We start from the raw sequence: 14,876 nt of genomic DNA, 5'->3' as shown, positions 1-14,876 counted from the left end.
TTTTTTTTTTTTTTTTTTTTTTTTTTTTTTTTTTTTTAAAGACGTGTGTGGCTTTTGTTTGGGTTTCTTCTGTTTGGAGACAGGTTCACAGGCCAGCAATCCTCCTGCCTCAGCCTGCTGGTACTAGGTTTAGTTATGCTCCACCACTTTTCTCTCTTTGGCTTTTTTTTTTTAAAGATTTATTTACTTATTATGTGTAGTGTTCTGCCTGCATGTACACCTGCAGGGCAGAAGAGAGCACCAGATCTCATTATGGATGGCTGTGAGCTATCATGTGGTTGCTGGGAATTGAACTCTGGAAGAACAATCAGTCCTCTTAAGCACTGAGCCATCTCTCCAGCCTGGAACTAGCTCTTGTAGACTAGACTGGCCTTGAACTCACAGAGATCCGCTAGCCTCTGCCTCCTGGGATTAAAGGTGTGCACCACTACTGCCTAGCTTCAAAACATGCTTAAGATAAATTGGTGTGTTAAACATCTTGAGTTTAGGCTGGTGGGTTTCAATTGGCAAGAACACTTGTGGCTAATCTTTATGACCTGAGTTTGATCTCTGGGACACATATGATGGAAGGAGAGAGATGACTCCTGCAAGTCCTCTGACCTTCAACCCTGAGCATTTATTTCTGTGTAAATGCCCACCTGGAAGAGACTCCTGTGAGCCCGAGGCTATGAAGGTGCAGGGAGGGAATTCATCTGAGTTAACTTATGACATCTTACTTGTTGAAAGTCCTGAAGGTGGCTTTGTCACAGGGCAGACTTCTAATCTTGATGAACTTGGGCTTATTTATTTATTTATTTATTTATTTATTTATTTATTTTCGAGACAGGGTTTCTCTGTAGCTTTGGTGCCTGTCTTGGAGCTAGCTCTTATAGACCAGGCAGGCCTCGAACTCCCAGAGATCCGCCTGCCTCTGCCTCCAGAGTGCTGGGATTAAAGGCGTGCACCACCACCGCCCAGCTGAACTTGGGCTTTTTAAACAAATGTCTCATCTTGCACATTAGTTTCAGCAGGGCACAAGCCCTCCAAGGGTGAGCTGACACGCTTGGCTGGAAGCCACAGGTAGTATTGAATCAACACCCCGGCTGGTATTTCAGTCTAGCACCCCAAGGGCTCTATGGTAACACTGAGGAGCACGTGGCTTGCTATACGATGGCCAAGCCACTATGCAAAGAAGATACATTTCCACATAGGCTTGAGTAGAGATGCTGTTACTGGGGCTGGGGACCTATCAGCCATAAGCGCTGACCTAGCATGGACAAGGCTTGAGTCCCCAGCAGTTCCAACCAAACCAAGTGAGGATGGCACCTCTGCAATGCTGCCTTCTCCTTCCCTTCACAGTGGCAGCAAACCCAAGGCCTCTCTTTGCAGGTGGCTGCCCACTGTGTCCCAGCCCAGGATGCTCCCCCACGTCTTCCAGTGACAAGTGGTACCTGTGGTCTCCTGGGCTTTCCATACCACCCGGTTACTGAAGCCTGCATACTTGGAGGCCCTTGTGGATGATAAGGCACCTGAGATAGGCTGAGACAGGGTGACAGTGTGGGATGAAGCATCCCTGGGAGAGCTCGGACTGCAAGGCATCCAAGCACTGAGCAGGACTGAATGAAGTGTGAAGTGGCTCCTCAAACTTTTGGTTCACTTTCAAAGTTCTGAAAATTGATGACTCAAAACAAGAAAATCTCCACTCAGGAGCCTGGGGGGAAGCACACGATGGTAAAAATGACAAAAAAAAAAAAAAAAAAAAAAAGTCACCAAAATGAACTCGGAGCAAACATGTCTGCACAGCCCACTGATGCTAGCTGGGAGTCCGGGCAGGGAGGCGCTGCACTACTGAGCCTGCTCTGCAGATCACACATGTGTGAAGGCAGCAGCGAGGTCTGGACAGACACACACAACTAGGATGTGGCACCATGCACAGACTGCGTGGAGTCAGGAAGCTGGTGGCTTGGTTCATGTCCGTTTCTACTTCTCCAGAATATTATGATGCTGTCAAGCGCCAGACCTGTGCCATGTGTTTGGACTTTCCAGCCATGAAAATGATGAACCAAGTAAGCCTTTCTCTTTATGTGCTATCATCAGGTATTCTGCTAAAGACACAAAAATTGACTAAGATGCCCAAATGCCCCTCAGCTTCTGTGATGCCAACAGCTTCTCTGTTCTCTAACCCATGGGAAGAGGAGAATGTCATATTCTGCTAAATGTAAGCCATGTTCGTTATCTTTCCAAAGGCTTCACTGCTCATCTTTATTTTATAAAAAGCTCTTCAAAGCAAAAGCAAGATACATTTTATTTATTTATTTATTTATTATATATACAATATTCTGTCTGTGTATATGCCTGCAGGCCAGAAGAGGGCACCAGACCTCATTACAGATGGTTGTGAGCCACCATGTGATTGTTGGGAATTGAACTCAGGACCTTTGGAAGAGCAGGCAATGCTCTTAACCACTGAGCCATCTCTCCAGCCCCTACATTTTTTTTTTTTAACTCACTTTGTAGACCAGGCTGGACTTGAACTCAGAGATCTGCCTGCCTCTGCTTCCCAAGTGCTGGGATTATAGGTGTGTGACACCACGGCCTGGTGCAAGATGCAATTTTTTTTTTTTTTTTTTGGTGAGTTTTTGAGACAGGGTTTCTTTGTAGCTTTGGAGTCTGTCCTGGAACTCACTCTGTAGACCAGGCTGGTCTCAAACTCACAGAGCTCTGCCAGCCTCTGTCTCCTGAGTGCTGGGATTAAAGGCGTGTGCCACCACCACCCAGCACAAGATGCATTTTAAATAGCTAATACTGTAGAATTTTGTGTTCAAGAAGCAAACACATCAAATAATGAGTTCACTGAGAATGCATCAGTCACTCAGCTTTTCAAGGCTTCCAGACCATCACTGATTTTCAATCATTTTGGTTATTGGTTGAAGTCCTTGGGTTAGCTGAGCCACAGGAGTAGATTTTCCACTTAAAGCCACAGAATATGAGGCTGTGGTCCCCAAACATGTGGATGCTTCTTTGAGAAGATTGATAATGCATAGTCAGAGTTGCCAGTGAACTGCGGACTCTGAGATCGAAGGTCAAAGCTCATCTTGGTCACTTCTCTCTCGTGAAGAAACCCATCGACTGAGAATCACCTCCTGCAGCCAAGCAAAAGAGGGCTGGGCGTCAGAAAAAGAAACGGGAGTCCCAGGCATGTGACACTATGACCCTCACACGGGAACCTGTCCACTGTCACCACTGAACTAGTGTCCCAGCACACAGCAGCGACAAAGGCTAGTGCCTGACCCCTAGGACTGGTGGTCTGAGGGGTACTGGCACTTGTTGGTCAGCCATGTGAACTTTGGTTGACATTTTTATGAACCACCAACCTAGAGAAGATCAGAACAAATGGAGGGAGGTGGCACTGGGGCCCTGGAGACTGACAGGAACTCTGACTGGGACCAAGGAGGACACAGCCTCCCGAGAGAAGGAAAGCAAGGCCACACTGGCTGTGTGCGGGAGGTCTTCTGGGCAGTGGCAAAGGGAAGGGCACAGAAGCAGCAACAGCACTAGGGACTCAATGATGAACTCTGCAGCACTAGCAGAGGAAAACAGCCAGTACTGGAGGCGCCTGGAGTGAGCTGTGTGGGCGTGCGAGGCTCAGTGTCAGAACAGGCACTTGGTGTGCGCGAGGCCCTGTTTTCACTCTCAACACTGAAGAAGTTTGAGGAGGGATAGACAGCTAGTCTCTGGGCGCGGGACCTGTGGGAGACCTGGCCTGGCTACAGCAGGAGAAGGGGAAGCAAGAGAGAGCCTGGTACTGTGGAATGGTGGAGTCTACCAGGTTCCGGGGGAAGAAAGGGAGCGAGGTTTACAGGGCCAGAAGAAGCTTTCTGTCAAAAAAAGATCCTTCCTGTAGGCTCCAGAAGATGTAGTGCGAGCAAACTCTCAGGAGGCTGTGGCCCTAGTTCTGCTGCACACACCTGAACCTGAATCCTCTTCATGCATTCTGGGGTCTCCATGTCTTTGCTCGTCATGGAAGAGGGCTTAATCAAGTAGCACAGCATCAGCTCCTGCAGGAACAGAGAGACCCATGTGCCAGTGTGCGGAGAGGATCAGGCACCCCTGCCTGCCTTTGTGTACACTGGATACACACACTGTGGTGTGTACCCGTCCCTGTGTACACTGAACACACACACTGTGGTGCGCACCCATCCCTGTGTACACTGGATACACTGTGGTACGCACCCATCCTTGTGTACACTGGACACACTGTGGTGTGTACCCGTCCCTGTATACACTGGACACACACTGTGGTATGCACCCGTCCCTGTGTACACTGGACGCACTGTGGTGTGCACCTGTTGCTGTGTACACTGGACGCACACACTATGGTGTGCACCCGTCCCTGTATACACTAGACACACACAATGTGGTGTGCACCCGTCCCTGTGTACACTGGACGCACACACTGTGGTGTGTACCCATCCCTTGTACACTGGACACACACTGTGGTGTGCTCTTAACCATGGAACCATGTCTCCATCTCCTACATTTCCAATTTTAAAAAGGAACTAGGTAAATGACAGGCAAGGCTAAAGCCGTGTTACCTTAGAAACGTTCCCAGAGACTCTGCTCAAGGCAGCCAGCGACTTCCAGCTAAAAGGCCTGCGGAGGGAGCCCTTGAAGTTGTCGTCCACGAGCTCAACGATGACAGAATAGCTAGGAGACAAGAGAGGCATCCTGGGAAACCCCAAAATCACCTTGTTCAGAGAGCAGTGTGTCCCACTAAAACCAAGACACAAGGATTTCTTGTGCTGCTAAGAGCCCAGACCATTAAAGAGAATCACTAATGACAAACTGGCGGGAAGCTACCGCTCCAGATGATCGCATGCTTACTGACATAGGAACAGAAGCGTTTCTCTCTAGGTGAAAGCGTCAGTTCATACAGCTGCTTGGATGCTCTGAAGACTGCACAGACTAACCTGGTGTTTAACACATACATAATGTATACAGTGCAAAACAGTTTCACTCTGTAGCCCTGGCTAGCCTGGAACTTGCAATGTAGACCAGGTTGGCCTCAAACTTACAGAAGCTTCACCTGCCTCCTCCTCAGAGTGCTGGGGTTAAAGACATGAGCTACCACACTTGGCTGGATGTATGACTTTTTAAAGAAATATATTTTATTTTTATAAGTATTATGTTTGGCTGGAGAGATTGTTCAGAGGTTAAGAGCACTGGTTGCTCTTCTATAGTACTCGGGGTCAATTCCCAGCGCCCACATGGCAGCTCACAACTGTCTGTAACTCCTGTTCCAAGGGATCTGATACCCTTATGCAGACACATATGCAGGCAAAACATCAAGTACATAAAATAAAAATAAACCATTGAAGAAGTAATATAGGTGTTTGCCTGTAAGTGTTGTGTACCACATTCATGCTTCTGTCTGTGGATGACAGATATTGGGTCCTCTTGTTGAAAGCCACCATGTGGGTACAGAGAACTGAACCTGGAGCCTCTGGAAAAGCAGCCAGTGCTCTTAACCACCAAGTCATCTCTCTAGCTCTAGCAATACTACTGTTTTAGTTTTTGAGATAGGGTTTTACCGTGCAGCCCTGGCTGTCCTGGAACTCCCTTTGTAGACCAGGCTGGCCTTGAACTCAGAGATTCGCCTGCCTCTGCCTACTGAGTGCTCCACCTGGCTAGGAATATGACTTTTAATTGTTTCTGAGACATTGAAAATGAAACTTGAAGCCAGAAATTTCCTTGTGTTTTTTCAATTAATTTAAAAATTTTCCAAACCTTGCATGGTAAAACGGAGGGCCTTTCCGATACAGCACTGCAAAGAGGAAAAAGGAGACGTTAACCCATCATAGCCAGGCCAGAGTGAGGCAAGCACTCCGCTTTCTGCACGAGGACACTCTGTTCTCTGCCCCCCAGGCTGGCTTCACACCCAAACTCCTTCCCAGAAACAAAGAAGTCAGTCAGATCCGCTGCCAAACCTCGATATCCTCGTCCACCCCATAAGCAGCTCTCCTCCTGGTGTTGGGACTGAGTCCAGTGTGTAACGTGGTAGGAAAAACATGAAGTCCATAAAATGTACAGTATTTGTGATAACTCAGAGCGAGGGTAGCCCCGTCTGCTGTGGCAGGTGAGCACGGCAGATGAGCAAACTTCCGGTTTATTTTAGGGGAAGCCAAGGGTCACTTCTCAGCCTCTTGGTTACAGAAGTGTAGAAATGCAGGTCCTGGGGAGATGGTTCAGTGGTAAGTGCACTGTATGAGGACCCGAGTTTCAAACCCCAACACCACATAAAGGTGGATTATGGTTACACATGCCTGTAACCCCAGCAGCAGGGATGGAGAGGTGGGGGTGTGGCGTGCTGTGGGCTGTGGGAAGTGGATCTCGAGAGCTTGCTGGCCAGCCCAGCCAAAACAATGAGCTTCTGTTGTGGTTCACTGTGAGATAAGGAAATAAGGCAAAGAATGACAGAAGAAGCCACCTGCCATCCTCCTCTGACCTCCTGATGCATGCTTGCCTGCAGTTATATGCATATATTGCACACACTCACATGCTTGGGCTGGCAAGATGTCTCAGCAGGTAAAAATGCTTGGTATGAATATCCATACACTGTGCCCACACCATGGCACATGTGCCCTTGCAAACCTGAGCCCATGCACACACAGAAATAAAAGTTAAAATAAATAAGAAAGAAATTCAGCCAAGAGGCTATAAAGATCCATAACCACACACTCCACCCAGTGACTAGATTGCCTTTCTCGTGGGGATCTGACACATGAAGGAGTGAAGCCATACTGCAGAGATCAAAAAGAGTCTCTCATTGAAGGAGCCTGGGCCTAAGGACTGTACACCTCCACAGGGAGCCTTTGGTGGCAGGTACTGGCTAGCTGCCTGCCAAGTTCATCTTGCTTCCTCCAGGCAGTTTCTGAGCAGCCAGGCCTGGCCCTGTGCTGTGTCATGTGCCAAGAGTTCAGCACTTAGTGAGTGATCCTAAGAGCCCGTGCTGAAGACAGAACCAGAAGCCGGGACCCTGAGCACCTGACAGTGAGTGATCCTAAGAGCCTGTGCTGAAGACAGCAACCGGAAGCCGGGACCCTGAGCACCCGACAGAGTTCAGCTGGAGCTAACCGGAGATGCTCATGGGATTTCATGTAAAATAAAGGGAACTCTATAATAAGCCCCTAAGCCTTAAATAAACAAACAATGAATGCCACAGCCAAGCGCCGAAGGCCAGAATCTATAAGTAACCCACAGCTATGCCACTATTGCTGCCACATGCTAGCCCCGTGACACTGGCTGCTCCTTTACTCCCCATTAAAGGAAAGGTCAAGGAAAGTCCGTTCCCCTTGAGCAATAGCCACAACTTCCTTTTGGAAGACAGTGATCCTGGAGCCAGTTCTGGACCCCAGAACACTGCAGAACCCCTTCACCTAGCCTGCTGTTTCTAGTCCATTTCCTGTGGTCACATTCATTGCCATTTGAGTACTCACATTCAAACAACTCTCCACTTTGGGGGTACAGCAATGGGATGAAGGTGGACTCAGGACCATTGCTTCCGGCCCAATCTCTGACAACTCAGGATGTGAGACTTTAGACCAGTTACCTCTCTGAACTGCTTTCCAAGAGTCTAAAATGAGGGCATTGCTGGGCACAGTGACACACACATGTAATCCCAGCTAGGCAGGAAGCTGAGCCAGGAGGGTTGTTTAGCTGTGAGAGTGGCCTGGGCAATGTGATGAAACTCCATTTCAAGACACAAACAAAAAAATTAATCACCCAAGGGTGAAGCTTCAAGAAATGAAGGTCCTCTCTACCCCCTGAATCCATGTCAGGAACCAAATTTGTATCTTCACCCCAAATTCTGGGGGGTTCAATGCTTAGAGTAAGTCATGAGTCATGTGGACATGCCTCGGACAGCCCTTTCCAGAAGTGCTCTACACAGATGTTTCCTCAGCATCACACGACGGTGATATGACAGAGCTCAGGTGAATGAAGAAGCCAGCTAAGGCCACGCAGTCAATAGGAAGTAGATCTAGCTGTGACCCAAGAGCTCTGTTACCCACGCTGCATCTCAACATACTGGACAGCCTTGCTGATCGCTTCAGCTTCTATTCCGCTCTCGGGATGAGAATGGTGGAGACCTGTCAGGTAGGTGGAGTGGCTGTGATCTCAGGAGTGGGATGAGAGGAAGTCAAAAGAAACAAAACAAGGCCATCCTCAGCTCAGGGCAAGCTCAGCTCACCCCATCAGCCACATGTGCAACATCCAGGATGGAAGGAATAGGGAAGGGCACATAGCAAACGCCCGGCTGCTGTCCAGAAGAGTTCTGGGCTGCTGGTACCCCCTGAAGACTATCCCACAATTCCAGGTGTTGTGACTATCCTCAGAGCCAGGCAACTCTCTGGGGGGGGGGGGGGATTTCAGCTGTGCCCCCTTGGAAATGGGTCATCTCAGCTAAGCTTGTTGACTCTTTATGCCCACCATGGAGGGGTGGGGATGGTCATGAGACCCTCACCTGAGTATCCAGCACTCCTTACTACCTGCTGTATGTGGCCTAGGGGAGGGACTAGCATATATAGGCCTGGGAAGACTAGGGCACAGTGTGGGGTGGGGCCCATCTATGGGTCTATGTGATGAGCCCTCATCCTTGCTAGGTGTGGCCTGTTTGGGGAAAGCAGCACCCACAGCACTGTAAGTAGCCCCTCACCTAAAAAAACAGAAACAAAACAAAACAAAATCAAAAACAAAAAAACAACCAACTGACTGGCTCCCCAGAGTGAACTTTGGCAGAACTGTCCTTCAGTTCCTCACTGGGACATTAGGACATAAGCAGGGGTGGATGTTGCTTATGCCTCAACCTGGGAAAGAATTCTAGCAGCACCAGGTTAAGCACAGTCTACTTTAGAGCATGACAATTTTGATCTATTTTTAATTTTTTATTATCTGGATGTTTTGCCTGCATGCGTTTTTGTGCTCCAAGTGTGTGCTTGGTGCCCAGCAGAGGCTCAAGAGGAAGTAAGATTCTCTGGAACTGGAGTCACAGATGGGTGTGATCCGCCATGTGTGTGCTGGAATCAAACCCAGTTTCTCCTCCATTCCAGGCCTCTTCAGTCACAGGTAAGACAGCACTCAGAGGGTCTCACTAAACCAGGTCACTTTAAAGACTTTTCATTTGTCCAAATCCCAGATCCAGGCCCAGCCTGAACCCCTCAGGACCCGGGTTCTCCACACTCTTACCTCTGTGTAGTTCCTGAGACTGGCCTTCGCCTCTGTGCTTGCTGTTTGCTTTGCCCAGCAAGCCCTTCCCAGATACAACTCTCTCTCATATGCTCACAGCCCTTCCCAGATACAACCCTCTCACACTATCCTCACAGCCCTTCCCAGATACAACTCTCTCATATGCTCACAGCCCCCAGGGGATCCCCGCGGAGGCATTGACATGAAGTTCCCATGAGCCTGCACACCAGGATCCAAAGCCTGGAAATGACTGGCCCTGGAAACCACTAAGGCACATGACCGCTCCTCTCCACGGGAGTGATGAGCACCGGGACACAGAACAGCAAAGGCTGCCACGAGGAATGAGTGTCACAGGATGTACAGCGCCACACCGACAGTGTTCAAGAGATGACAGCTGGGACCATCAACGCAACTCCAGGACTCTTCTCATTTGGGGGTGAGGCAAGCGAAGCTGCAAGGACACAGCTGACCAAAATCACACAAGACCATGGCTGAGGTGCAGTCAGCAGGTCCAACGGAACTCTCGTCTGTGGTAAGAAAAGCCTGCGTCTGCTTGTAGCTTCCTCAACATACTGCCTTCTCACTCTGTGGACTTAACCCATCCCATCCAAATACCCAGCATTTCTATCTATTCAAATCATCAACAGCACAGATAGCTAGCCCACCCTCCCAGGCAAAATGTGCTGACCCTGTCCTCGGATCTGCCACACGCATACACACACACCCCAAGAGCTACTCACACAGATCTGTTCCGTATTTGAGCCCCACTTTGGGCACCCAGCCTTTGCTTCGGAAGTAGTGGTAGGCCATGTAGGTAGTCCTGAAGGTGGGCTGGACCGCGGTGAAGGCTTGCCAGAGCTTTACTATCGTTAAAGGCTCCTAGAGTTGTTGTTTGAAGAAAAGACATTAGTTTGTGTGTCTTCACTCCCACTCGGTAAGCGAGTATACATCTAGACTAGCACGGTACCACAGCAGCAATGGAGACAAACAAGAGGGGTTTCATTCAGGAGACCTGACCCACACTGACTATATGACAGCAACCACTATGTATGGCTCCTCGTAACACAGGTGCTACTGTGAGGTCCATCTCAAACAAGAGAAAGCAACATGAGCAACCTTGGTAATTTGGGTCATGTTAATTTAATCACACTTTTTCCCCTTCAGTGCTGGGTATGCAAAACAGGTCTTGTGAGCACTTAGGCATGCGTTCTACCACTGAGCTACAGCCCAGCCATCCTACATATGTGCAGTTAAAAAAGCTATGCACATATTCTCAGAATTGTTTTTGTGGGTGTGGAAATAGTTTTTTTTTTTTTTGAGACAGAGTTTCACAGCTGTAGCCTAGGCTAGCCTTGTACTTGCAGTCTTCTCGTATCTGCTTCCCATGGACTACCAGAAAAGTCTCCAACGACCCACGTAGCGCCCACCTAAGGCTCTCACTCATCTCTTCTGAAGCAGGACTTTAGAGTGGTGTGGGAAGTCCTTCTGTCTATGTATTTATTGCTTTTATTGGTTAATGAATAAAGAAGCTGCTTTCTGCCAATGGCTTAACAGAATATAACCAGACTGGAAGATTATATATATATATAGACAGAGTCAGGAGCCGCCATGGAGCCGCCAGAGGAGGAACCTTGCTGGTAAGCCACAACCACGTGGCGATACACAGAATAAATAGAAATGGGTTAGTTTAGGATAAATGAAATTAGTTTAGGATATAAGAGTGAGCCAATAAAAAGCTAGAGTTAATAGGCCAAGCAGTGATTTAATTAATGCAGTTTCTGTGTGATTATTTCGAGTCTGGGAAGCCAGGAATGAACAAGCAGCTTCCAACAACAAATTGGAATGCCAGTGTGTCAACTATATCCACATAAAACCTGAGAAAGCTTAAAAAGGAATTCTAGATACAAAAGAAGAGAGTTAGGCATGGCTTTTTGGTAGCATCTTCTCAGGTGGGTCTCTTTGCTAGAAGCTTCCTGGTTTTTAAATGGTTCTGAGTCTTTCGGGAGGTCCTGATGCAGAGAATTTAATGAGGTCTGTGAGCAGAGTGCTACAACTTGCTTAATGGCAACACAGACCTGCTGTGTGCCTGAAAATGCTCTCAGAGGCAGCAAACATGCCTCTGCCATGTTGGACTGGGTGGAGCAAGCAGGCAGGGCCGTGTTGGCCCCTAGCCATGCCTGCTTAGCATTTAAAAAAGGGGGGCACTTCTGGTCAAAAGATAATTATAGATATGCAATAAAGACAAATTCAGATGGAAAAGACCTCTAAATGGGTGGCAGTGTTGGATAAATGTACATAGGCTTGGGAGAGAGAAGAAAAAGAATATAGGGAGTTATAAAAAGAAGCAAACAAAGTCTTTAGAGAGACAGAGTACAGACAGTCATAGATTAAAAAAATAAAAATAAGTAATGTAAAGATGGATTATGTATATTATTGTGTTTTCTTTGAATTTTTTGACAGTGAAGGAACTAAGTACAGAGAGGCACTTCACTGTACTGGCTGCTAAGCTAAACCAACATATATCTTAAACGTATTACAACTTCAGAATTTGGGTCTAAGAATTTGTTGCTTTGGATAAAAGGTTTTCCCTTTGTTTCCACAGATGAGAACCTATGGATTCCTTCCAGACTAATGTGGTTTGATGGACCAAGACTCCCCCCCAAAGGTCACTGTCAATGCCCCCCCCCCAATTACTTTGCCAAATAAACAGTCGGAAGTAGTTTGGAGAGAACTACGTCCAAATTCCCAAATATTGTTTATAAATGTTTGTTTACATTTAAAGGGGGATATATAGATATGAATACTTTGCATTGGTATGGATCTTGGTCTACCAATACAAATTTTAGGTCAATTTTGTTATATGTATATTTTTGCTCTTGATTAAGGTACTGTGTTTTGCAGCTCATTTAAAAATTCAATGTAAAATAAAAAAAAAAACTTTTTTAAAAAAAAGGGCTGGAGAGATGGCTCAGGGGTTAAGAGCACTGGCTGCTCTTCCGGAGGTCCTGAGTTCAATTCCCAGCACCCATATGGTGGCTTACAACCATCTATAATAAGATCTGGTGCCCTCTTCTGGACATGCAGGACCCACAGAGAAATGACTGCTGAACTTGCCTAAAGGTGAGATGATCCTTCGGGTTCCTGCTTCATGAAAGAGTCTGCTAGACATTCTGCAGGACACAGAAGAAAGTGACTGACAAACTGCCGATATAGGTGGAACCGTCTTTGAAAATCCTGCTTCATGGAAAAGTCTGCTGTATACTATGGGCCTGTAGGCTGAATATGGATGCCCCATCATTACAGAAGAACTTTGGGTGACTGTCCAGGCAGCAAGATGTCTCTGTCAATTTTAGAACTTTGGAAGTTGCTTACAATGAACTTTCTGTTAACTTAGGTAATATTATATCCTTCTGGAGTCTTTGATGGAATTGGAGAATTTATAATTATAGTTAGTTTTCCTTAGTTATGATAAAAGATAAAATAGATATAAATATTATAATTGTAATTCTTGCTTAATAACTTTTGTTATATGTAATTTTACTATGTTAAAGTTAAAATCTTCCTTTTCACTTAAACAGAAAAGGGGAAATGATGTGGGAGGTCTTTCTATGTGTTGCTTTTATTGGTTAATGAATAAAGATGCTGCTTTCGGCTAATGGCTTAACAGAATACAGCCAGTCTGGAAGATATATATATATACACACATACATACACACACATATATGTACATGGAGTAGGAAGAGTCAGGAGACACCATGGAGTCGCAGAGGAGAAAGATGCAAGCCACCAGCCAGAACCTTGCCAGTAAGCCACAGCCATGTGGTAATACACAGATGACTGGAAATGGGTTAATTGTAGATGTAAGAGCTAACTAGCTAGCAATACGCTTAAGTTATTGGCCAAAGAGTATAGTTATTGAGTGATTATTTAGTGGTCTGGGAATGAACAAGTGGCCTTCGCCAACATTAGAGAACCCAGGAAAGGAAATGCTGAAGCCAGGGTGCAGCTTAGTGATGGAGCATGGGCTCAGCACACATACGTTCCAGGCTCCATCCTTGGGAGAGGGTGAAGGAAAGGAATGAGTGTTCTGGTGGAAGCACCACCCCGGCCCCTGGCATCCATATACCCAAAAGTCTGGAATATTCTGGTGGAAGCTTCCCCTTAAGCCCTTTCCCCCATCTCTCTTCAAACCCTGCTGCATCTCAGGAAGCCCACCAAATGATGACCCCTCCCCTAGAGATGTTCAAGACCATTCCCACAGGGTATTTAAACTGCCCCCCAGAATACAGACATGTGGATTTTGTTGGTCTCTTCCCTGAAAATCATCAAGGAGCATTTTACTCATTAAACATGGGCTTTTTCTAATTCAATCAGATTTGGTTTGATTTGGATTGCTGTGTTGTTGGAGAGGCTTATAGGGTGCAAAAACTTTTCAATGAGAAACAGCAAAGGTCAAGGGGTCAGAGGCCATGTAAAAAGGTGGGGATCTGGGTAATGACATTTTGGGCAAAGGAACCAGCGTGTAGTGTTGAGCTCCAGCGCAACAAGCCCACTGGAGTGTGTTAGCATACACTATCCTTTAGTGAGCAGCTACTGCAACGCCATGCCAGGTGTGGAAGAGTAAAAAATAATTCTGTAAGTGAAGTTTTCATTCAAGACCCAAAGATGATCCCTGGCTCCACCTCAGCTTTCAGACAGGAGAATGGCCACCTGACGGTGCAGTCTGATAACCCAGCTGTGGGCACAGCAGGCCGTACAGCGCTAACCTGGCTGTGTTCAGGCCACCTGAGGGTGTAGCATAACCCAGCTGTGTCCAGAAAGGAGACTTGAACAGAACAAGACTGCTTTTCAGGTTCCTTCAGAAAACAGTCACGAGTAACTGGATGGGTTTGGAAAGGGCCTTTCCTGATTCTATTGCTTGGGAAAGAATTAACCCTTCAGCTGGCTGGGCCACGGCTCACTGGCAGAGCATGTGCATAGTATCAAGGCCCTGGACTCCGTCCCTAGGTCACAAATAGCTCTTATAAACACCTCGGGTTAGTTCTGTTCCTGTATGTGTGGCTTCAATTCCTCACTAAGTCTCCCTAAGGAGGTGGAGTCCCAGCAGGGTGCCTGGGGATCCCTAAGAAGCAGACACAAGTGCTTCCTCTGCTGTTTGTCTCCCTTCTTCTTCTTTCTTGTATCTTACATACTTTGAATAGGCTTGACATCAAGGAAAAAAAGGACAAAGCGTGTCCAGTGACAGGCCACCCCCTTTCATCTGCCTAGAGGTTAGCAAGGACAACGCCCTGGCCAAGGTGAAACCACAGATTTTGAAGTCACCCAGGTATGGGTTAACCAGCGGATTCTAACCACACTAGCCAGGAGGCCTTGGCCGAGTTACTATTTCCCCAGGGCCTCAGTCAGCTTGTTACTGCAGCTCCTACCAAGAGGCAGAAAGGATCGGAAACAGCACAGGCAAGCTGGGCTGGCTCGCACATGTAATTCCAGCACTCAGTGAGCTTCAGGCCTGCCTAGGCTACAAAGGGAGATCTCAACTCAAAAACAAAAGCGAAGGACTGGAGAAAGGGCTCTGTCATAAGTAAGAGCCCTGGTCCAGTCTCAGCATCTGCATAGTAGCATAACTGTCTGTGCTCCAGTTCCAGGAGACCAAG

At 47.2% G+C, this 14,876-nt stretch overlaps 1 protein-coding gene across 3 annotated transcripts in view; it reads right to left on the bottom strand.

The window, feature by feature from the left end:
- Nucleotides 1-2,325: 2,325 nt before the first annotated feature.
- Nucleotides 2,326-14,876, bottom strand: part of Tsen2 (tRNA splicing endonuclease subunit 2) — a 41,814-nt gene continuing 29,263 nt past the window's right edge. For 2 of the 3 annotated variants that reach the window (XM_050148633.1, XM_050148632.1), the window contains exons 8-12: nucleotides 9,963-10,101; nucleotides 5,767-5,803; nucleotides 4,575-4,686; nucleotides 3,948-4,037; nucleotides 2,326-3,122 (exon numbers count right to left, since the gene is read on the bottom strand). In XM_050148633.1, the coding sequence (XP_050004590.1) occupies nucleotides 3,063-3,122; nucleotides 3,948-4,037; nucleotides 4,575-4,686; nucleotides 5,767-5,803; nucleotides 9,963-10,101 (438 nt within the window). In that variant the 3' untranslated portion in view covers nucleotides 2,326-3,062. Of the gene's footprint in view, nucleotides 3,123-3,947; nucleotides 4,038-4,574; nucleotides 4,687-5,766; nucleotides 5,804-8,065; nucleotides 9,750-9,962; nucleotides 10,102-14,876 lie in introns of those variants that run through there. The other variant, XR_007592929.1, reaches the window with a different exon arrangement.

Source organism: Alexandromys fortis, unplaced genomic scaffold (genome assembly GCF_014885135.2).
Source record: "Alexandromys fortis isolate MF-2015 unplaced genomic scaffold, M_Fortis_MF-2015_v1.1 scaffold_59, whole genome shotgun sequence".
Taxonomy (NCBI): Eukaryota; Metazoa; Chordata; class Mammalia; order Rodentia; family Cricetidae; genus Alexandromys; species Alexandromys fortis.
The sequence above is the reverse complement of the archived record's forward strand: the minus strand, read 5'-3'. Positions and strand labels throughout refer to the sequence as shown.